Source organism: Sordaria macrospora, chromosome 6, assembly GCF_033870435.1.
Source record: "Sordaria macrospora chromosome 6, complete sequence".
Lineage (NCBI taxonomy): Eukaryota > Fungi > Ascomycota > Sordariomycetes > Sordariales > Sordariaceae > Sordaria > Sordaria macrospora.
Genome location: NC_089376.1, coordinates 611684 through 632481, shown reverse-complemented (window position 1 = coordinate 632481; position 20798 = coordinate 611684). Strand labels below are relative to the sequence as shown.

General features: G+C 51.5%; 10 protein-coding genes across 10 annotated transcripts; 6 read left to right on the top strand and 4 right to left on the bottom strand.

Moving 5' to 3' along the window:
- Positions 1 to 149: 149 nt before the first annotated feature.
- On the bottom strand, positions 150 to 1349 carry SMAC4_05893 (uncharacterized protein; the record flags this gene model as incomplete). The annotated part of the gene is made up of 1 exon (XM_003345688.1): positions 150 to 1349. The coding sequence occupies one exon, from the start codon at positions 1347 to 1349 to the stop codon at positions 150 to 152; it is 1200 nt and encodes a 399-aa protein (XP_003345736.1).
- Positions 1350 to 3210: 1861 nt separating this feature from the next.
- SMAC4_05892 (uncharacterized protein) lies at positions 3211 to 3756 on the bottom strand (the record flags this gene model as incomplete). Its single annotated transcript, XM_003345687.1, has 1 exon — positions 3211 to 3756. The coding sequence occupies one exon, from the start codon at positions 3754 to 3756 to the stop codon at positions 3211 to 3213; it is 546 nt and encodes a 181-aa protein (XP_003345735.1).
- Positions 3757 to 4438: 682 nt separating this feature from the next.
- On the bottom strand, positions 4439 to 6075 carry SMAC4_05891 (uncharacterized protein). Its single transcript, XM_066090359.1, has 2 exons — positions 5233 to 6075; positions 4439 to 5165 (listed from the first exon to the last, which is right to left on the bottom strand). The coding sequence occupies exons 1-2, from the start codon at positions 5908 to 5910 to the stop codon at positions 5118 to 5120; spliced, it is 726 nt and encodes a 241-aa protein (XP_065947398.1). The 5' UTR covers positions 5911 to 6075; the 3' UTR covers positions 4439 to 5117.
- An 865-nt stretch (positions 6076 to 6940) lies between these two features.
- Positions 6941 to 8116, bottom strand: SMAC4_05890 (uncharacterized protein; the record flags this gene model as incomplete). Its single annotated transcript, XM_003345685.1, has 1 exon — positions 6941 to 8116. The coding sequence occupies one exon, from the start codon at positions 8114 to 8116 to the stop codon at positions 6941 to 6943; it is 1176 nt and encodes a 391-aa protein (XP_003345733.1).
- Positions 8117 to 9349: 1233 nt separating this feature from the next.
- SMAC4_05889 (uncharacterized protein) lies at positions 9350 to 9886 on the top strand (the record flags this gene model as incomplete). Its single annotated transcript, XM_003345684.1, has 1 exon — positions 9350 to 9886. One exon carries the CDS (start codon positions 9350 to 9352, stop codon positions 9884 to 9886), a length of 537 nt encoding a protein of 178 aa, XP_003345732.1.
- A 2564-nt stretch (positions 9887 to 12450) lies between these two features.
- On the top strand, positions 12451 to 13191 carry SMAC4_05888 (uncharacterized protein; the record flags this gene model as incomplete). Its single annotated transcript, XM_003345683.1, has 1 exon — positions 12451 to 13191. One exon carries the CDS (start codon positions 12451 to 12453, stop codon positions 13189 to 13191), a length of 741 nt encoding a protein of 246 aa, XP_003345731.1.
- A 1572-nt stretch (positions 13192 to 14763) lies between these two features.
- SMAC4_05887 (uncharacterized protein) lies at positions 14764 to 15441 on the top strand (the record flags this gene model as incomplete). Its single annotated transcript, XM_003345682.2, has 2 exons — positions 14764 to 14892; positions 14962 to 15441. 2 exons carry the CDS (start codon positions 14764 to 14766, stop codon positions 15439 to 15441), a joined length of 609 nt encoding a protein of 202 aa, XP_003345730.2.
- Positions 15442 to 16609: 1168 nt separating this feature from the next.
- SMAC4_05886 (uncharacterized protein) lies at positions 16610 to 17991 on the top strand (the record flags this gene model as incomplete). Its single annotated transcript, XM_003345681.2, has 1 exon — positions 16610 to 17991. The coding sequence occupies exon 1, from the start codon at positions 17740 to 17742 to the stop codon at positions 17989 to 17991; it is 252 nt and encodes an 83-aa protein (XP_003345729.1). The 5' UTR covers positions 16610 to 17739.
- A 381-nt stretch (positions 17992 to 18372) lies between these two features.
- SMAC4_05885 (uncharacterized protein) lies at positions 18373 to 18819 on the top strand (the record flags this gene model as incomplete). Its single annotated transcript, XM_003345680.2, has 1 exon — positions 18373 to 18819. The coding sequence occupies one exon, from the start codon at positions 18373 to 18375 to the stop codon at positions 18817 to 18819; it is 447 nt and encodes a 148-aa protein (XP_003345728.2).
- A 660-nt stretch (positions 18820 to 19479) lies between these two features.
- On the top strand, positions 19480 to 20205 carry SMAC4_05884 (uncharacterized protein; the record flags this gene model as incomplete). The annotated part of the gene is made up of 1 exon (XM_003345679.1): positions 19480 to 20205. One exon carries the CDS (start codon positions 19480 to 19482, stop codon positions 20203 to 20205), a length of 726 nt encoding a protein of 241 aa, XP_003345727.1.
- Positions 20206 to 20798: the final 593 nt, after the last annotated feature.

Sequence of the window (20798 nt, the reverse complement as noted above, 5' to 3'; positions counted from 1 at the left end):
TGCGTGTTGTGTCCCAGTTCCCATGTCTAACGTCAAATGCCAAACACCCCCCTAATGCCGCCAAAAGCCGTCATTTCTTCGTCGTCCTGGGCGGGCCGTTGCTGTTACTTGTTCAAGCACAGCGTTGAGAGACAACTACAGCTCGTTGATTACTTCTTGTTCTTGGGAGGGCGGCCGCGTCTTTTGGCTGGCTTTGGCGTGTCTTTGGCGGGCTGGCTGTCCGGTTTGAGCTCTTGGGTTGTGGTAGCGGCGGAGACAGCACATTGTTGCTCTGGAGTCACCGTCACTGCCTTGTTCTTCGGAGGGCGGCCCCGTCTCTTGGGCGCGGCTTTGGTAGTGGCAGTAGGGGCGGCGGCTGGGGTGGCCTCGCCAGAAGCAGGGGCAGCAGGGTCTTGTTCCGGGGTTACCGTTACTGTCTTGCGGGAACGAACGGGTTTTCTGGCGCCAGTGGCCGCTTTGATGGCGCGGGGTGACTCAAAAGGGCCCTTGTTGGTCTCGCTGTCGGGCGTGGGAGGTTCGATGGTGATAGTGGGGACAACGACGGCGGCGGCGTCAGTGGGGGGGAGCTCCCCAGAATCCGCAGCGGAGGCGACAGGTTGCTCTGAGGGTCCCAAGGGATCTGAGCCCGAGGTGGGCGGCGGTGACAGGCTCGAGGCCGGCTCAGGAGCGGCTGCTTCCTTTTTTGGCGGGCCAGGACCGCAACGAGGCTTCTTTGCGGCCGGCTTGAGAGCCTCGAGGCCCTCGACCTCTGCGGACATCAACTGGTTGACCTCTGGAAGCATAAGCTTGATTTCGGCTGCCCCCTCCTCGCTTCTCGGCTGTTTGCATAACTTGTAGTAATCTTTGAGAACCTCGCACAGGAACGTTACTTGAGCCTTCCGCTTTTTGGATCCCTTTCCGGTCTTTTTCGCAGCCCCAATGCCCTTTAGATCAACCTTCTCGTTTCTACCTTCCTTGTCTGCCAGCTTTCCTCCCACAGTTGCCACGACCTGCGTGTCAACTTGATCGTCATCTTCGGGCGACCACTCTGACTCTGACGAGTCTGACTGCAGCCACACCATCGGGTATCGAGATCCCAGGTCCGCCTGGAACCTTTGTCGCCACTCACTTCCAGGGTCTTGTGCCTTTTTCCGCGGCCGGCGCTTTTCTTCGGCAAGACGGGCGAGATTCCTTCTCCTCTTCTTCTTAGCACGATTGAATGCGTCCAAGTCATGCCATTTGCTCGTCTTCTCCGCATCTGTGAGGTGGTTGAACTTCTCGTCGCCGAGATGGTTGCGGAGATGGTGAAATCGAGTCACCCAAAGGGCATCCAGCCTTTGGCGCTGACGGGCTAGCTCAGCGTACCCCATTGTTCTTGCGATTTGTGGATGTCGTGGGTGTTGGTAATATTATTCTAGATTAATCGTTAGCTGTCAATTGCTTGCCATAAGCTCTTTGCGTTGAAGGCAGAAAAACGACTGGGACAGCCAGGTGTGGAAAAGAGGTTGGAGGTGTGTCTGCTGGCCATCGGAACAACGAGGTGGATTCAAAGGGAGTTCTGTGTGTTGCAAAGGTTCGGCCCCTGAATTCGCGTGCGTCGATGATGATAATAATGAATGGAGTGCTCGTGATGAATCACAATAGCAGACGGAAGATAGTCAATTGTCGAAATGAAGTGTCCAGGCCAGATTGCGGAGCTGCCGGCAAGTTTCTCGCTGCAATTACAGTCGCAAAGTGTTGAAAGTGGTAGGAGGGTCCTGCCCTGATATTCCCGAATCCCTTCACTGGAAGGAGCGATCAGTGTTTCCTTCCAAATCTGCCCCAGCGACACCTGACAACAGGACATTAAGAACAGATCGTGTGGCCGGAATAGCTTTGGTGCCTGTGGATCGAGACTGTAGGTGCGTGATTCTCCAGTCATGATGTGACGAGGACCTTCAAAATTTCTTTGAACACAGGCACACAAAGCAACATACAATGCAATTGGTCATATAAAAGGCTGGCGAACGCCTCAAATCACCAAAGAGAAGAGCAACAAAGGCAGAAAACCAAAACAAAGTCATTCAGGGCATTTGCAAGGGAAAGAGTTCAAGGATTCAAAGAAACATTTCCAAGCCAGGGCATAGGGCATTGATGGGGTGTGTGCACTTACCAGCATAATGTTATATAGAGATTTTTCGCTTTTGAAATCCGTTGAGTTCGAAGCTCTGTGCTTCTGTTGCTTACTCGGACTTGACTGCGAAGATGACAGCTGTCGAGGTAGTAAATCGGTGGTACGGAATTGGTGGGGTCAAAGTTATTCCAACTGATGTTGTGGCAACAGAAACTTGGAGATGAGCTACGTTGTATGCAAATGATGATGCTTCGTCAAAAGCATATGAATAAGAATTTGAAGAGGCCTTGGTCTGTCTCCAAGATAAAATCCGAGGTGAATGTTTGAACATGGGTCTGGTGCTGGTTGCTCAACAGAGAGGTTGGAGAAGAGGAGAAGAGGAGGGAAAAGGGAATACCCTTCTACGCCAACATTGGCGGCTTCGATGGTATAGAAAGGCAGTCAGATACGAGCAATGGGCAACACCAAAGATGACACTCGGGATGTGTCACTTCTTGATGTGCTTTGGATGGGGAAATTTGTTGACATTGCTTACATCCATCTCCATGGACCTCCTCGCTGTGCCGGAAAGAAAACAGCAACGGCTCCTGCAAGAAGACGAGGCCCGGTAATGAAGTCACTTGATGATGCTTTCATTTGTAGAGAGACGTATTATGTGCTTTGTTGTGAATGAAATGAACTGATGAAGAAAAGGAAAACCAATTGGAAATGGAAATGCACTCGAGCCAACGGCCCCACCTCCGGATTTCCTGAAGCCCCCCACTCCATCATTGCTCCTTCCCTCCATTTCCCCTAGCTCCTCTAGCACCGCATCGCTCCTTCCTTTCAGCCCACGCAAACTGTTCCGCTGATAGCTGTCTTCCCATCACTCTTTCCTCCAACGCTGCCTCCCTCCATCGTCCCAGGAGCGGGAGCCGTCCTAGCTCTTTAAGTTCTTGGACAGCCTCTTCACTTCGTACCTGACCGCTGTGACCCATTCCAAGTCTCCAAGCATGGAATACCATAATTGATCGCCTGGACCTCCATGGTTGCCTGAAAGAAAAGTCCAGTGTCCCCAGCGTGCCCACAATGTTCGATCAGGGTGAACAGACTCAAGGCCCGAGAGGAACCAGGAAATGTCAGTTCGGCATCTCCCGCAACATGTCCTCGAGGTACTTGAGCTCAGCCTCCTGGGAGCGAACCCCAGACGCGGCCATAGTCTTGCATATGCGCACCCATTGCTCAAGATCCCGCTTTTCGAGGCCTCTAACATACTCTTGCGTAAGCCCCAGGGGGTTCAGACCAAGAGCACTGATGCGCCGGATAGCGGCTTTGGCTTGGAGGGCATGGTACTCTTGGACCCGGTCCCGGTCGTGGGAGACGCCAGAGGGGGACGCAGTGTAAGTGGAAGCAGGAGCTTTATTCAGGATGTCGTTCGCGTTGCTGGAGTTGCTGGAGTTGGCGTTGATGTTGGGTGTAGCTTGATTGGCTGTGGAAGTAGTCAGAGTGTGCTGGGCTTGTTGACGGGGAGTCGTATTCTTGGATGGGGAGGGTTCAAGGATGTAGGGAATCGACAGTTTGCGTCTCGGCGAGGCGGAATCATCGCTGCTGCTTGCGGGATCATCATTCCGAGGCACGTAGGAGTGAGAGTCCTCCGAAGTTGGGTTCGTGTTGGGCTCGCGCATTTTGTTCGTTGGAAGTGATACGTGGGTGTGGTCTACTGGGGAGTCTGGTTGTTTTTGGCTGCACGCTTTGCGGCTTGGCCTTTGGTGGAATATCTTGCTGGATTGCAGGTTGGATAAAGTAATGAAGAAAGATACCTTTGTTGATAGAAAGAAGGGCCTTTGCGCCTTGGTCTGGTGGTGGATGTGGAAGAATATCTGTACCAATTGGTGTGGACGGCATAAGTTAGAAGAATCAGATATCAAAACTTTGCCCTTTGCCTTGAGTCAAAGGCAGCTCGTGCTCCAAGTGAATGGTGTATTCCAGGCCCTTCCCGATGACACTAATGGAGATGGTCACGAGTTCAATCAGATGGGTGGGGGGTCCAGTCTACGGCTTCCCAATCCTCGCTTGGCTTTTGGAAACGTTTGTGCTTCGTACCTACCCTCTCGAATGGCTATTCAGCACTAACAAGGTAGGTACAACATTCCCTTTCATTTTCGCACACGCTCCTGCTCTCCACCCCAATGCCTGATCAATACTCCTTGTTCTTCTCCGTGTCCTTCTTCTCATCTTCTCATTCAGTTGACCTAATCGTTCAGTTGAGCAGGCTCATGTTCAGAGACCACTGGTTCCCAATTAGTATTCCCAGATCTCCGTCTTTGTCACGCACTGCAAGCAGATCTACCTCTAGAGGTACGTAGAGGCCCTGGCACATGCATAATATGACATTGCTGTTACTAAACAACAAAACGCAGAGGAGATAAGACGAGATAAAGAAGAGACAAGAGAATGCTTGGGGATGGCAGGACCTGATCCGCCTTTGAGGGCCATTATATTAGTACGTAGCTAGCGGTTACAACTCCCGGCATAACTAGCACGGAGCTACTCAGTCCTAACCAGCACGAGCCATGAGCGCCGAGACCGCTGGTAACTGGGACACTGGACAATAACCGGCAACCGCTGGTCTTACAAGATACTCCCGTCCTAGGAACTTTTACACACCGAACCCATTACTCCTAATCCCCATAACACCATTGAGATCAAATACGACCGAAAGAAATCCTGTGATAAAGCACACAGCACCATGACAAGTCCAGTCCCCTTGAAATTTCCATTTCCAGGACCACCATTCCATACCCCTTCCCTACCTTACATATGCCCCATTCTTATGGTAGGTACCTGCTCCATCAAATCCACCAACAGCCCCTCCATCATCTCCTAAAAAAAGGCTGCCATCTTTCTTCCATTTCATACTTATCCGTGAAGCTACTCCCCAAGTACTCGCCAATCATCCCGTTCCACTTCCCCAACACCTCCTCCAGTGGACCCACATCCTCCCTCGCCTCCTCCACACCGCGCGCAGCATGTTGTCTAGTCATATTTAACATCCCCTCAAGTGCCGCCTTGAACTGCGCCAGCTTTTTTGAGCCTGTACCAGTACCAGTAGGCTGAGCAGAGGTAGAAGCACCGATAGGGGTACCGATAGGAGTACTTACACCCATCTGAAACGACGCCTCAATATCGCTGATGCGTAACGGGTGATCGATGAAAATGCTGGACGCGGACGAATCGTAGATGTAAGAAGTGCTGGGCGTAAGTCTCAAGTTACCGATTTCGGGATCACGGCAGCGGAGCACGCCTAGGCCGTAGAGGATGTTGTTGTGGCGTTGGCGGTGGGAGCGGTAGAAGGAGATGGGCTCTAGTGCCTTCAGGAGAGCCTGGGGAAGGGGGTTGTCGATGTCGGTGTTGGTGTCGGTGTTGGTGATTGTGATTGTGTTGTTGTTGTCGTTGAAGAAGAAGAAGCTGTTGTCGTCGCCGTTTAGGGCGGCGGTGGTAGCCCTGATTAGGTTGGCCATTGTCGCCGAGTGCTCGAGCTGCATTTGGCCGATATCGAGCGGGACTTTGACGTTGTCGAGACTGCGATTGATAGCTTCTATGTCACGGAGATACTCTTCGGGGTTGGAACGATATGGACACTCTTCAAAAGGGGAAAGAAGGCTGTTGCCGTTGGTGCTGGTGATGGTGGTGCTGGTTCTGAGTCTCTCGAGATCCCTTAGCACTGCACGATATGCTTCCGTATCATTGTCTGAAGGGAGCTTAGAGAGTGTGGGCGTGGCTAGGCCCATGCTGAGCTTGTGTAATCTCTCGTCGATGTCTGCGGTGGGAGTGTCCATCGCGAAGGCTGGCAGGGCTCGACTGACTGCGTGAGAATTTGGTTGGGGACTTCTTGGATTGCAACCTGAAGTTGAGTGGAGAAGGAAAGAGGCTCAGTGGAGGGGACGGGGACGGGACGGAAGAGGGTTATAGTAAACCCAGAAAGCCGGGTAGAGGTTAGTCAGCTTGTCTAAGGCATGCGTCCTCATGCAAGCGAAGGGAACTCACCCAGTGCCCCTCCCAGCGAGCCGAGCTGGACGCCAAATTCACTTGTTCCCATGCTCAAGCACCTTGACAGTCGCGCCACCACCTACACCACAACTTTTGACATTTTGGACCTTCGAGACGATGACAACAAGTCTTCATTTACGTGCAACTCCACCAAATGAGGAGATATAAGAAAATTGAAAGTGATTTCGAAAATACCGTACCTGGAACTATTACTTTGACCGCTCTTTTGAGTTTCTGAGAGATTTGCCTGATTTTCTCCTTTCGTTTCGAAGGTCCAAAAGGTCAAAAGTTGTGGTGCGGGTAGTGGCGCGCACCTCGCCAAGACTGTCAAGGTGCTTGAGCATAGGAATGGCTGTGCTCAGCACCGAATTGGCCTGCTGACACCCCGCATCAATTACGGATTGTTCCAAAAAAGAAACTTGGTATTTTGAGCTCCAGGCAAAGCAATTCGGATGACGGTGCTCAAGTTTTTGAAGAGTAAAAGTAACAAATGGAACCGAGTGGATCAAGACAAAAGACGGTTCTGGTAAATTTCGGTAAATGTGATTATGGTAGGAAGAACACACAATAACCGCGTAACTCAATGGTTTGAGGGCGACCTCAAAGGGCTATCTACCTCCAGGATTGCTATGCTGACTTGCTATCCAAGTCAAGATCCAATAGCCAAAAATGATTATTGCAGTGAAATTCTAATTCCTTGTACTTCCCTCCTCCAAATAGCTGAACGCTACCGCCTAGCGGTGGCCAGGAGAGCGCCATCGCCCATTAACCCTGGATCATCAACGGAGGGAATCTGCCCTTCGAATCCTCGCAAAAGGCTTACTCCTCCATTTCGTGAGTGGCTTCACCGCTGCTGGGGCTGGGGGCGGGGCACGGCAGACCGTGAATCATCTCGATGTCGTTCTGCCCAACCCCGAGCGAGTGTTGCTGAAATGCCCTGTACAGGCCCTCATCCAGCAGCACATCATTGGACTGGGAGCCACAGTCTGCCTGAACCGCGCAGTTTGACTCCAAGTCCTCCTCTTCAACCTCCATGTCATCAACGTTACTGACGTGTCCGTCATTTCCGCCAAGCGAGCTCGTTTGCCCCAGATTGACCTCCTGCTGCGAGGTTGAGCCCTGGCCATCCAGTTCCATGGCCCGGGTTGTCGTCTTCAGGGGAAGCTCACTCACGGCACTCGTGGGCATGGCCTCAGCAACCAACATTGCTACTCTGCGAGCCCGTAGGGATTCTTTCTCAGCCCCTCTTCCAAGCTTCTCTTGCCCTTTCCCGATCGAGGCTAGGGGACGCAGCTTGCCCGTAAAGATCCTGCGCTTTGGCAATGTTAAAGTAAATGTTCCCTTGCCGGCCTTTCCCCTGTTCAGACTTTGCCAGCCATTATCCTCTGAGCTTGATACGTGGTGCAAAAATTTATGACCCCTGACTTTGCTTCCAGATCCTACGTGCAAGGTACGGGACGTGGTCTCGGTGAGCTTCTTCTGTCTCTTGGATCTAAAGAGAACAGCGTCACGAGCGCGCAATTCATCTTTCCACGGGTCCCTGAGGGGAAAAAAAGGGTTAGACAGTTCCTGCGGATTGAATTCCCTCTCGGTGTAGCTATGATATCCGGAGCTCGTGGCCGCGCCACCCTCACCCGTTGCTGTGGTGCCCGTGAAGGAAAAGGGCATATTGACAGCTTCTTCGCCAAATCTAACAACTCCTTGGAAGCCAAAGCCTCTTGAGTACGCAAGACCAGCCAAATAATCATGAGTATTATTATGAGTGTTGCCAAATGTCTTCAGGTCAGCGGGCACGGAGCGAATACGTTCGGAGCGCGGACGTGGGGCAAAGTAGCTTTCTGCGCTGGCTTCGATGACGGCGCTCGAGTCCGGGGCTGAGGGGGTCATGATCGGGGCCGGATTCGGATTTGGCTGAACAGCGGGCGAGACTGTGACAGAACGAAGTCGGTCTTGAAGAGCCGACATGGCTTGATCGTGATGATTGTGGTCGGCCATCTTGAGAGGTTGTTAGGGGGATGAGACTTTGTTCAGATGGCGATCATGAGGTTCAGCTGGAGGGGAAAGAAAGTATGTTAGTGTCAGATCTGCTGGAAGAGGATGGCCTCAGTGCTTGGGGAAATGGAGAACCTGGGTACCTAAGATGCGAAAACCGTTGAGGGTTAACCCGGAGCAAAGTAGTTAGCAGTAAGAGCGACGGACTGCGTAGTGTTCGGATAAAGATCTTTGATCAAGAAACAGATCAAAGGCAAGAAAAGCTCAGACCTCAAGGTGTTTGGAATTCCTGAAAAGAGAGGTTGGTTCGGGGAAGAAGGACCAGCTGTCCGACTGCTACCTGGAAGTACAAATGTAGGCTTCATATAGCTAAGCTTCAAATACAGGGCTTCGCTGCAGAGTCCAGAGTGCAGACAGCCAGGCTACCAGCTGGCCATACTGGAATGCCAAGAAACCGATGAACTCTTGGTCAATATTGGATTTGTGGCATCAAATGCGGAGCACCGAAGGCTTTAGGTCGCGAGGTTCCTCTCGCCAGACGAGTAGCACTTGCATCAACAACGCCACGCACCTTCCACTCTCAGCTTACCTATGCAGCGAGTGCATTACGGCAGAACATCGGAGCCCATGAACACCCGCTGACCTCGGTAAGTAACTGGAGAATTATGGAAAGAATTCAAGATAATGAAGTGCGTCTGGGTGCTTCTGCTGAGCCCCCATCTCCCAATGGCTCATTACTCCAAGAGCAGATGCTTGCCGTTGCCCCTGAGTACAAAGCTTCGAGACGCCCTTGCGCTGGGACGCTGGTCTTTCCTTCCTGAATAACATCAAGTTCCATTCCCATAAACCCCGAGCACCTCTTTGTCAGCAGATGATGCCCCACCAAGGTAGGCCTTCCTCGCTCCTTCCCTCTGAGAAGAAAGACTTCTCTAACGGCCAGCAAGCATACCTCTGGCTAAGTCCCAACACGGAAGATGAATCCGCTATGGTCCCGAAACCCGAAACCCGAAACCCCTCTCACAGGCGAGGGACACCTTCAATCTCACTTCGCTTTCAAACTCAATCGCCGTCAACGTCACCACTGTCGCGGTTGACAGAGGTAACCAGCCCTCAGCCCACATGCACCGACCTGCTTCTTTGCATGCGCAGTCGCAGCAACCTTTCCAAATTTCAAGCTCGGATGTGGACATGAAGGGCCCCGCGATCGGCTAAAAACCTACCGATACCGATACCAAGATGGATTGCGATCCTGCAGGTACCCAACGCACCACGACCACGACCACCAACATCAGCAACAGCCACTACCATCGCCCCATTATGCAGCGCGCATCTCCTGGCCAAATCAGGATATCACCGGAGCAGAGACGACTCCTCAGATTGGCCCAGGATGTGATCCTCGGGAACTCCCTCAAATCGTATCAGATCTTTGTCCGCAGCTTTAACGGTGTGCAGCTTAAGAGGCAGTTGCGCCGCCTGCAGTCCATGAAGCAGGCTGAACAAGACAAAGAGGCAGTGCACGCGGCACGTATCATGGTAAGAGAGAAAGAGCTCCAGGCATGTCGCCCAGAGGAAAGAGAGAACGCAGAGTTGGCTCTATGGTCGCTGATTAAGCGCCGGGACTGCTATAGGAAGTGTTGGCAAATGCTTGCGGGGCACGAGCGGGTGGTTGAGCAGGAGTTGAAGAGGCGCGAGGCCGAGATGCAATGGAGCGTTAGAGTGCAAGTAAATGACGCTACAAGTACGACTGAACCATCGCACTTTCCAGTGTCATAGTCAAGAATGCGGCGGTTGATTGTGGTCAAACACCGTGGAATCAATCCCTCGCAAGGGCTGTTGTTGTGTTTACTACTGGCGGACAAAGAGTAGATGTGAGATTACGAACAACAACAACAACAACAACAACAACAACAACAACAGCAGCAGATCGATAGATGTGGTGGTGGATTGATTCTATGGAGAAGAGAGGAGAGCGAAAGGTCTGGAGGTCTAGAAACGGTGGGCAGACCCAGGATACGAGTGGGGGGCCCATGGTGAACGGCCATGGGCATGCCAAGAGTGCCATGACTGGGACCCACCAACAGTAGAGGTAGAATCCGCAAAGTAACTATTGCGAAATCAATCAATCATATCACGAACAAGTCAAATACAAGTCAATCTATCTACCAAACAAATAGAAAGAAAGAAACGTGCAAAACAATATCACCAAACGCTCCTTGACAAGAAGCAATCCCTAACACAAAAAGAAGAAGAAAAAAGAGCAAAAAATCTCAGCGGCCAGAGCAGGGTCGAACCCGTCCACGAAAATGGTACCTTTGTTACTAACGTAAGGTGCAGTGTTTATCTGGCCCCGCCACATACCGCTATACCACGAGGGATCTTGGCTTATTGACATGTGCTGAAACAGGACCTTGTAAGGCCCGAGTGGAAGGTGCCTGGGCAATTGCTGAGATGGACAGTGCACGCTTGCAGTTGCCAGTAGGTGCCGGACTGCCGGTTGAGGGCTGGTGCCGGAGTGTCGGGACTCATGGCAGGTGCAGGTGCCGGTGCCAGTGCCGGTGGCATACAGCTGGTGCAGTTGGTGAAGGCCACGGTAGGGCTGCAGGACTGCCTGCCTGGCACTGACCAACCTTTGGCAGGTGTTATTTCTCAAATGAGGTCACCCGGGTTTCCTTTTTGCATCTTCAATTAAGCGCGAGGACCACCGACGCCACCCATCCGGTCACCACCTCATGCCCGATGCGGCCAAGAACATGACCAGAGGGAAATGCATCTACAATGTGGTCATCAGCTACCTATGCACGTATCAATTTCAGGTACAATCTCATTTAAACGATCAACTGCATTTTTTTTTGGATCCTCGGACTGGCCGACCGGGTGTTCGTCCGGTCGACTCCGGTCGTCCCAAATCTCGGTGCATGAGCGAAGTCGAAAGCGGGACGGGATTAAGTGGGGCGGTGGTGGAGCTGAGTTGAACAGACTGGGAAAGCTGATGTGTTAGTGTTAGTGCAGCCCGCTAACGCAGGGGCAACTGTGGCTTTGCGCTAACAGCAGAACATGGACCCACTTCCCGACTTTGCGGGGGTAGGTCCAAAAAAGAGGGTGAAATGCAGTGAGGACACTCGCTTTTTGTTCTAACATGTGAGGTCCGAGATAGATGGTAGAGTCATTTATCGTTTGGTATGGAAGGGGAATTACAACGCTAAATTTAGTTGATGCTTCAGGAACAAAAAGGTTTGCGATAGGAGAAGAGTGTCTGACTCACTTCACCGTGACGCCCAGTATAGCACCAAGCGCGGTCTACACGGACACACATTCTCTCGAACACAAGTCTTCAACCCATCAATCTCCAGGATGTGATGCTTTCCCAAGCGTTGGGTCCACCAATGCAGCTGTATGATTAGTGCATGTCACATCCCCAAATATCATCATCTTGCAGAGGAAGAATATCAGCTTTGGTGATTGCACACAGTAGTGTTTTCCCAGATCCAAACCACAAATAACAACATCGTGGAAACTGAACCTGAGATATATCCCGACCAATCCAAACTGCCTTCATATGTAACCAGAAGATGTGACCATTACCTTTTTTCCTCTCATCTCCTTCTTTCAATTTTTTTCCACGGAGGATCGAGGTGCCTGGAGTATTCGACATTATCTCTCACTGCAAAAGACAGAGTGTGGAAGAAAGCGACTTCATTTGGCAAGAGAAGCTTTATATATATTTCCAATAGATCGGAGGTGAGTAGCAGACATCATCACCATACGATACCTATAACCACAGCTACATCTTGATTTGCCCCCCCCCCCCCCCCCCCCCCAAAAAAAAAAAAAGTGAGTTTTTGGCTTGACGTGCCACTGAAATTGACCATGATAGTTGAGGGACTGAACGAGATCCACCGTGCAGGGATATAGACATCAGACAGAAGGCCATGCCCGATCGAGTGAAGGGCAAAGTTTATTCATGTTCCGTGGGAACAATAAGAAGCTGCCGCCCAGAACGACGAGTAACCTTTTCAAGGTTCTGGCACCACATCTGAATAAAATCCGTGTTGAGGTTCTGAGAATCTGTCATCCGGTCTGAACCTGAGATTGAGGCAGCCCACCCATTCACCGGATGGGATGCAAATCCTCATTTTTATTTCTGCGCACATTTAAGCCCGGATTCCCCCTGCTTTCTCGCATTTTTACCAAAACACCAACTACATCACCATCCAAATTTACCCACCACCTTTTACCAAATTTCTGGTATCAACCCAAACCAACCAAACACACATCAACCGCATTCCAATGGACTCAACCATTGCGATCACTCTGCGATCACTCAACGCTTTGGCTAGATGAGCATTACCAGCAATGCTCTCTCAGGCTCCCTCGATGAAGCCACAGCGTCTCCTGGAAGTTCCCGTTCTCAGAGCATCGCCAGCCAACCTGTCGCCCCTTTTCAGACTTCTACCCAAGGCAATGCGCCTCACTCATCCCATTCGCAGACCACAACTACCAACCGCGCCTCTCTAGTCTCCGGTAATGTCAAAATGACCGACATCATCACCGCAACCGGAAACCTCTCCCTTCACAACCGCCCAATACGCCCCCAGTCCCACAACCGCCGGGCCTTGCAGGCACACCGCCGTGGGCCTGCTGAGTCGCTTCGCGTTGAAGCCCAGCGTCACCGTGGTTTCTCCACCATCATGGCCAACATCCAGGCACGACAGACGGCACAGGCTTCGCTCTCACACTCACCGCGGACTCGTCAAGTGCGCCCTCGCACCCCCCTCTCCCGCCTCTCCCGCCTCTCCCGCCAGGTCCGCCAGGAGTCCACTAGGTTCCTCAGCCAGTGCGCCCATATTCACCAGCGTCAGAGCATCAGAGCCCAGCGCCGTTCTCAAGTCCCGACTTCGCTCAACACCACCCTGGTGCAGTCGACCAGCGCGGTGGTTATGGCAGAACTGCGCCATCGCAGCATGCTCCGATCCAATGCGCAATTTCTCCAAGAGGTCAGAATAATCTCGGCCATTGCTGCTCGAGTAGGACATTACGAACGATTGGTTGCGGGGTGGTACGGGTTGGTAGCAGGGTGAGGATGGGGACGTGATAATTGGTGGGAATCAAGGCAATTGGGGGTAGGTATGAAGGGTCAATTAGGAGTCAACGGCCGCTGAGGCTCGACCACTGGGTTCACATGGAGTTTCTGGCTTGTGGGTTTGAACTGGCATTGAACGATCATGGCATGGAGGAAATTTCCAGGCAAATAGGAGGTTTACAGTTTTACAGAATGGAATTTGCATAGTGGCGTTATGGATACCTTAGAGGGCCGGTTGCTGGTCCATCAAATCGTACTTTCCTTCTCATATCTTCGATTGTCATGTGCATAGCTCTTTCCACTTGAGGTGGGCTTCTAATAGAGTTAACTTCCCGACACGCACCAAAAACTTAGGCGTACGCACCAAATTTTTATGTCAACATCTCCACCACACGCTACATCAAGTCTTTAAAGCTATAAAGAGAGCATCTAGTCAATTGATAGTGTATAATCTCCCCATGCTATTCTCTTTCCGTGGAAAAAGGGCTTTTAATGGAAAAAGGTTCCGAGTGAACCAAAACGGCGGCGTTGGGGGAGGTAACTATCATATCTTCCCCGTCTTCATTTTCGAAAAGATAATAAAGGTAGCCTAGGTTCATGTTGGTTCTAGAAAGCAGACTTACCATATAATTTATTCGAAATTAGGCTTTGGGTCGAGTAACGGTATACTTTAAGTTGGATTGGTGCGTACGTCTAAGTTTTTGGTGCGTATCGGGAAGTTAACTCTTCTAATACGACACACGCACTGTATCTTGGCTTTCGGCACCGGCGGTTCCAGCACGAGGGGACTTGCGGCTGGCAGCGGCGTGTGACGAACCGTTACAAGCACAGGAGTATTATCGCTGGGATAGAACAATAGAGTAACGGAGTAGTAGCCAAAAGGTACTGGTAGGTTGTGATAGCTATTGCTTGCTGAAGAACCAGGTATAACGAAGGCCGGGAGGCCTTCTTATATACTGGTCTTCAACCCCGGGTCCTATCTGATTGGTCAATCTATCTAGCTTACATGAGGCTCAACGATTGGATCGTAACACGGCCTTCTTCTCCTTCTTGTTCCGCTTTCCGAAGTCCAAGAACATTCTGATCTTGGCGTCGATGTTCGTTAGGCGGTTAAGATCATCGAGGATTGGGTGGTCGGTGTCGTCGCCTTCGGTTGCTCCCACGTCATCTGAGAAAAATCCGAATGGGCAAAGGGAAGGAAGTTTAAGGCAGATTATCCGACCCATATCCCACTGGTACGCAAGCGGAAAGCGCAAAACAAAATGTATCTCCAGCCCAATGAGTGTGCCCTAACTTGGCGAATACAAAAGCTCTAGATATCCAATGACGTCCATTCACTGATTTCGGTCAAGGTTGCGGTGACGTATATGCCAGTCCAGGACTCGACATATTCTTCGGACGGAAGAACAGTAGATGGCATTCACTGAGTGTCCAAATCCCATCAAGGTTTGATGGATGCCAAAAAGGGCCAGGCAGCAGACACCTCCCAGTCTCCCACCACTTTTTAACACTTCTGTGATTGCAATACAAACCTCACCACACACTAAACGTCAACAACAGCAACAGCAAAATGGACTCAACCATTGCAATTACCCAGCGCCTTAACAGGCTGGACATTGCAGCCGACGCCCCCTCTCGGCCCGGAACTACAGACGGCCTCAATGACGCGTCAGCTTCCAATGGCTCTTCTCTGCCCACTGTCAGTCAGCCCTTTATTTCTTCTGAGGCTGCAACCCAAGCCCCGATATCTTGCTAATTCCAATTGCAGACTACCACCGCCGGCATCACCAGTCCCAACACCGCCAACGATGTCGACATGAACGACGATCTAATCACTGCGACCAGCAATTTGTCACTCCAGGACAGGCCGCGCGACCCCCAGAGCCGCCGCCACCATGCCGAGTGGCCTCGCGTCGACAACAGGAATTGGCGCCGTACCATCCCCAACGACGTCCATCACAGGCAGGGGCAAGCATCCCGCAGCCCCCGAGCCTCCCCCTCTCGCGCTCGCGCTCGCGCCTCCCGCCGGGTCCGTGAGGAGCCCAACAGACTTTTCAGACAACACGCCCAGATCGAAAGCCGCCAGAGCATTCGGTCCCGACAAAACGCCCACAACACTCATGCGCAGTCAAGCAGCAGAGTGGCAACGGCAAGGGAGCAACATCATCGCAACCTGTTCATCAGCGAGCTGAGGATTCAGCGGCAGTTCAGGATTGTGTCGGCTATTGCTGCTAGTGCTAGCTACTGAGGACACTGGACAAATGATCGCGGGGAAAAAGCGAAGGGGGGAATGAGTCAGGTACCACGGACTTAGGGCAGGGCAAGGATGAGGACGCGGACATGGGTCGAAAGCAATCTAGGTATGTGGATGCAGTCGGGGAGAAGGCGCAAGGGATCAATAAGGGACATTTTGGACGTGAAGATTGGGAGTAAGGGCATGACTACTACTAGGGATATTACATGAGCATTGCGACGGCGTTGTGGCTTGAGCGCGGGGTTTCTAATTTTCCTCTTCTTGCTGGGTTGTCAAAGTCCTTGGTTGTCTTTCGGCGTTCCGGACTCTCTGTGCATAATTTAGCTTGGTTATTTTTAGATACCCATACAATGAGAATTTCGACTAAGTACGACGAAGTCAAAGTGAATGCACGAATTGACCGAGTGCGGCCACAAACTGCAGAAAGTTTCGACTGACAGATGCCAAGATGCATCAATCACCAGACACCTGCGCGGCTGCAGTGTGGATAAAACACTGTTGGTTTTTGCCTTTTACTCTTTTTTGCTTTCTTTCTTTCTTTCTTTCTTTCTCTCTTCTTGTAAATCTCCCTTTCCCCGCAAACTGCGCCTGTGGTTTTATCGCGAAAGACCCACCAGGTCAGCCCTAGTTACTTTCTCATCAAGCCATCGCCTGTCCAAAGACGCAAGACGCAAGACGCAAGACGCAATGGAGTCAACGAACCATGTAGCCCATCAGCTCGAGGGAATGCGCGAACGACCACCGCGATCCGCTTTATAGCCAGCAACAGCAGCAGCAGCAGCAGCAGCAGTAGCAGCAGCAGTAGCTCGCCCAAGACATTCGCAGTGAAAGACAGGCTAGAGGTAATGGCCGTCTTGCCACCATGTTGAGGCAGCTGGAGGAGAGACAGAGAGCACGCATTCTGGTGGTATTGACTCCTGAGGAGAGGGCCGCGGCGGATAGGGTTAGGGGTAAAGAGATGGCCGTCTACACTCTTACAAGTGGGATTGGTTTGATTGAGGGAGACGAGGAGAGGTTCTATCATTGTTGCTATGTCTGACTTTAGACCTAGGGGATTAGACTAGGGCCGAGAGGTTGTGGAGGAGAAGGATGGAAAGAGGGGGTTCGCGGGACTCTCACTGGCGAGAGTGGGGAGCTCTGGGAAGTGGTGACTACCTAGGTAGTTGGTGAGGAGGGTGGCGATTGCTGGGCTGGCCCTGGTGTATGTGAGGAAAAGACACTTGGAGAAGAGGATGGTGAGGAACGTATGAAGAGGGGATTGGTTAGTAACCGAGTTGGAGGATCAGATAATAGGGGCGTAAATCCAAGAGCAGAGATTTCGCTTTATGACCAGGGACTCGCAGGAGACGTTTGTGGTTATTGGGAAGTTTTTTTTTGGGAATCAGAGTTGGGACGAGGATGAGGATGTCATGGAGGACTAGGTAGGCAAGGTGATTCAGGCTTCATAGTGGTACACGATAGGAGGCAGGTCACAGGAGGGACGGAATTTGGACAGTGTCAAGTAAGGTATAATACAGGAAGGAACTATCGAAGGAATGGAGAATCAGGGATTCCGGATCACTCAAAATAGCTACCAATACATTTAGGTACATGGGTTCTAAGGTATCGCTAGAAACACAGCAGTTAAAAAGGACATGAACCCTAACCGCCTACCATTCCGCTATTCTTATCTTCTTACTGCTCACGCCGCCGTTACCCTTTGTAGTTGCATTCAAAACACTGGACTTTACTATTACCGCAGAATGTGTACGCCAGAAATGCCAACTCCAATCCGGTCTTCGACTACTGTGAAGTGCCACTAAGGACCGGGAATAGTCTATTGAAACTGACAGACGAGGGGAGGTCGCTGCCATTACTTTCCTAGCAATGGACGGGACTTGGCGTATATTACGCGTAGGTCTGGCCTGGAGCGTGCTGTGCTGAGGTTTTTTCTATGTACTTGATAAGAACCTGAACACCCGGGGACCAAACGGAGTGCGTCGGCCGGCTACCTATCGACTCCGTCTGCAGACTCCACCAACGGACGGGTCTACCATTCACTTTTGACTCACCATTCACTCGCGGCTCAGCTGTTGTACATAGGTCGCCTTTCACTTCGCGATTCTCGGGCGTTTCCTCTCTTCCTTCCATTCAACCACCCACATTTGCACTCTTGATTCGAAGCCACAGCAAATTGGAAGAATCCAAGGCAGAGTCTCGCAAATATCCCTTCATCTTCTTTCGCAGAAGAAGGTCTCAATAGTTCTAGCAGACAACAACGGTCTCACGACATTATCGATCCAAGTTATCAACATGGCGCCGATCAACATCAACAACGGCAAACCTGGAGGCGCTACCAACAACGTCATCCACGGCATGGCGACCCTCCGCATCAATCCCACATGCCAGTCGCCTGCTACCGTTATACATCCCAGCCCCGGTGTTGATGTCACTGTTCAACCTGGTCGCGACTATCCTCAGCCAACCTCAGCCAACCTCAACCTGGATTGCGAACATGACCACTCAAAGCTCGCCGACGCGCCCATCGTCCACCTATACCAGTGACACCGAAGCACTCATGCCCGGCATCAGCGCATCCAGTAGCCCCGCCGGTCCAAAGATCAACACCACCACATCTTCATTTACGCTCCCACTCTTATCCTGGCCCCCTAAACCTCGGTCTGCGCGCTGCCGCCAAACTCGCCCGTGCCCACGCCCTGAACCCTTTCCAGGGCATTACAAACCCCACCGACACCGCCACAACCATCACTCCAAGTCCATCACCCAAATCGCCCGCGCTCGTCTATCTCATTATGAGCGCCATCCTCCCACCACCCAGCAAGAGCGCAACCGCTACAACACTCTGCTGGCCCTGGCCACGGGAGACATCGACAAGCACCATCCGCACCAAACACTTTCTGCGATCATTTTCACCAGAGAGTGGCGATGAAGCAGACGGTCAACAACCATAGGAAAGAACAACTCATGCGTGACAGGCTTTCTGTTCTGGCCAAGACTAAAGCCAAGTTTGAGGCTATCCAGAGGCATAAGGCTTCGGTGGAGTCGAGCGTGGAAGCTTTTGGTGGTCTTTCTTTGATGGGTGAGAAGGCGAAGTCGAAGGAGCAGTCATTGGTACTGGCGGGAGAAAATGTGAAGCATGCGGTGGGTGGAGCCGCTGGGGCGGGAGGTCAGGTAGCCAATGCGGAGATGGACGAGGAGGAGGAGGATTCTGATGTTGATGAATACATCTACTTGGATGAGGATAAACATACCATGGGTGGAACAGGAAGACAGGTGCCCAATGTGGCAACTCGGGAAGAAGAGTCCTTGGAGGATCTCGATGTGGACGAATACCTCTACCTGGATGACGACTTTGATGGTAGGGAGATGTAAACTGTTACTGGAGGGGGAGGGGAAGGAGAGGATGAGGGGTTGTAGGCATCGTTAGATATTCCAACGTCACCAGGGCTCCAGCAGTAGATTGAGGGAAAGAAGAATAGCGAGCTTTTGATGATGAACATCTCCAAGTTGGTATTCCGTAAACAAGCATGGGCATACGAACTGTGACCGAGAACTTGGTCATGTTGGCCAAAGGAAACGAATGCAGGTCAAGATAGACAAAGGATAGTTAGTAATTATTGAGATCATGGTCAGCTAGAGCAAGGCGCTTGGTAGACAACTGCAGCCCTAGATTATGATCGAATGGAATGTGTGCATACCTCATGTATTTTCTCCTTGAATCCAATATTCTAATGACGGCTCTTCCACGCATCATGGGATGGAATGTCGGTGCCCTAGGTGCCTAGAGGAAGTTACGCATTATCCACAAGTACAAGAAAAATAAAATAAAAATAAAGGCGGCTGAATACAATGCCCCCGGTGACCCTTCACTGGATTTTCTTTTTTTTCTTGTCTTTGCAAAACACCTGGTGGATACATCACCGGCACATAATTCAGCAAAGGCCACATCAAGACTGGCCGCTCAACCACACACAGACTGACAGACACAATTCAAGGTCCCTCTAGACGCGCCAACACCAAGAGCCAACAACAATGGACACAACGAAAGAAGTTGTCCAAAAGCTGGCCAAGCTCAACATCGAACCTTCCGTGCGAGCACAGAGTCAACAACAGCCGTCATTTACCCCCGAGCGGACCTCCTCCTTATCCCACTCCAATCCTCTTGGTCTTTCTCTCAACGCCTCCCGCCAAACCGACCAAAGCAGCCGCACTCCCTTTGGTCCTGCTTCCCAAGCTGGCCTTCAGGCACAGAGCACAAAGCTAGAAGTCTTTGTGGCCACTTTAAACACACTTGTCGGCCCTAATGGATCCCACAACATCCCCTTGCGTAAGCCCTTCAAAACCATATCCTCCAACATCGCCAACAGTCTTGCCAGGGGCGCCAAAACCACCAACAACGGCCACAAAACTATCAGCGGCGGCATCACCAAATTTCGCGACAAGATGAGGATGGGCGTTGACAAGATTCTTCGACGCGAACCCTCTACAGGTCCCAAGCGCTGGTTAAAGGAGAAGGACAGGCGCAATGACAGGAGTCTCACGAGAACCCAAAGAGGTGGCACCATTAGTGAGGGTCTGAAAAAGAGGTTGGGGTTGAAGAGGGAGGGTGCTACTTTGGGGGTTATCAAGGAGGAGGAGGTGGTGGAGGAGGTGGTGGTGGTGGTGGAGGAGGATAAAGAGAAGGAGATAAAGATGGTGAAGGATGTGAAGATGGAGGACAGTACCAGGATAGATGAGGATAAATTGATGGAGGGTTGATGGAATATGCCAATGATATGGTTAAGAGATTGACACTCAGCAACAGCTCTACCAGAGATGAGATGCTGGTTGAAGCATCAAGTCCTGGGAGGACTTCACGAGCTGAGCCTAGGATGGAGTGGGAAGATAAGCAGTTAGCAGACTAGGAAATGACCACGACAAATGTTCAGTACACGCACCTTCCAGTTTGGAGAAGAAAAGCAATCAATGACTGGCCAACTTGACCCAGAGTTTGACTGACTTCACCTGCATGCGTTAGCCTGGCAACCAACCACAGAAACCAAAGGAAAATGGAGTGCAAACCCGGGCTGAGCAGAGGCACTATGTTGACAAAGGTTGACCTACGTCCTCAAAAGGTTCGAGGTCCCATTTAATGTGTCGTTCGTCAGGATCCTTTCCCTGCACCAAAATGCAGACGCAGTGAAGAGATGACGCCGCAGGTTCCGTTCAAGGAGCCGCATCTTCCTTTTCAAAGTCACTTCCAGAGAAAGCCAGCTCATACTTTCTCCGTCTTTCAACCATCGCGATAAAGCCACCGGCGAACTGCGTTCCCCTCCGTCATACTTTTCCAATTGAAAAGAACGAAAATAGAC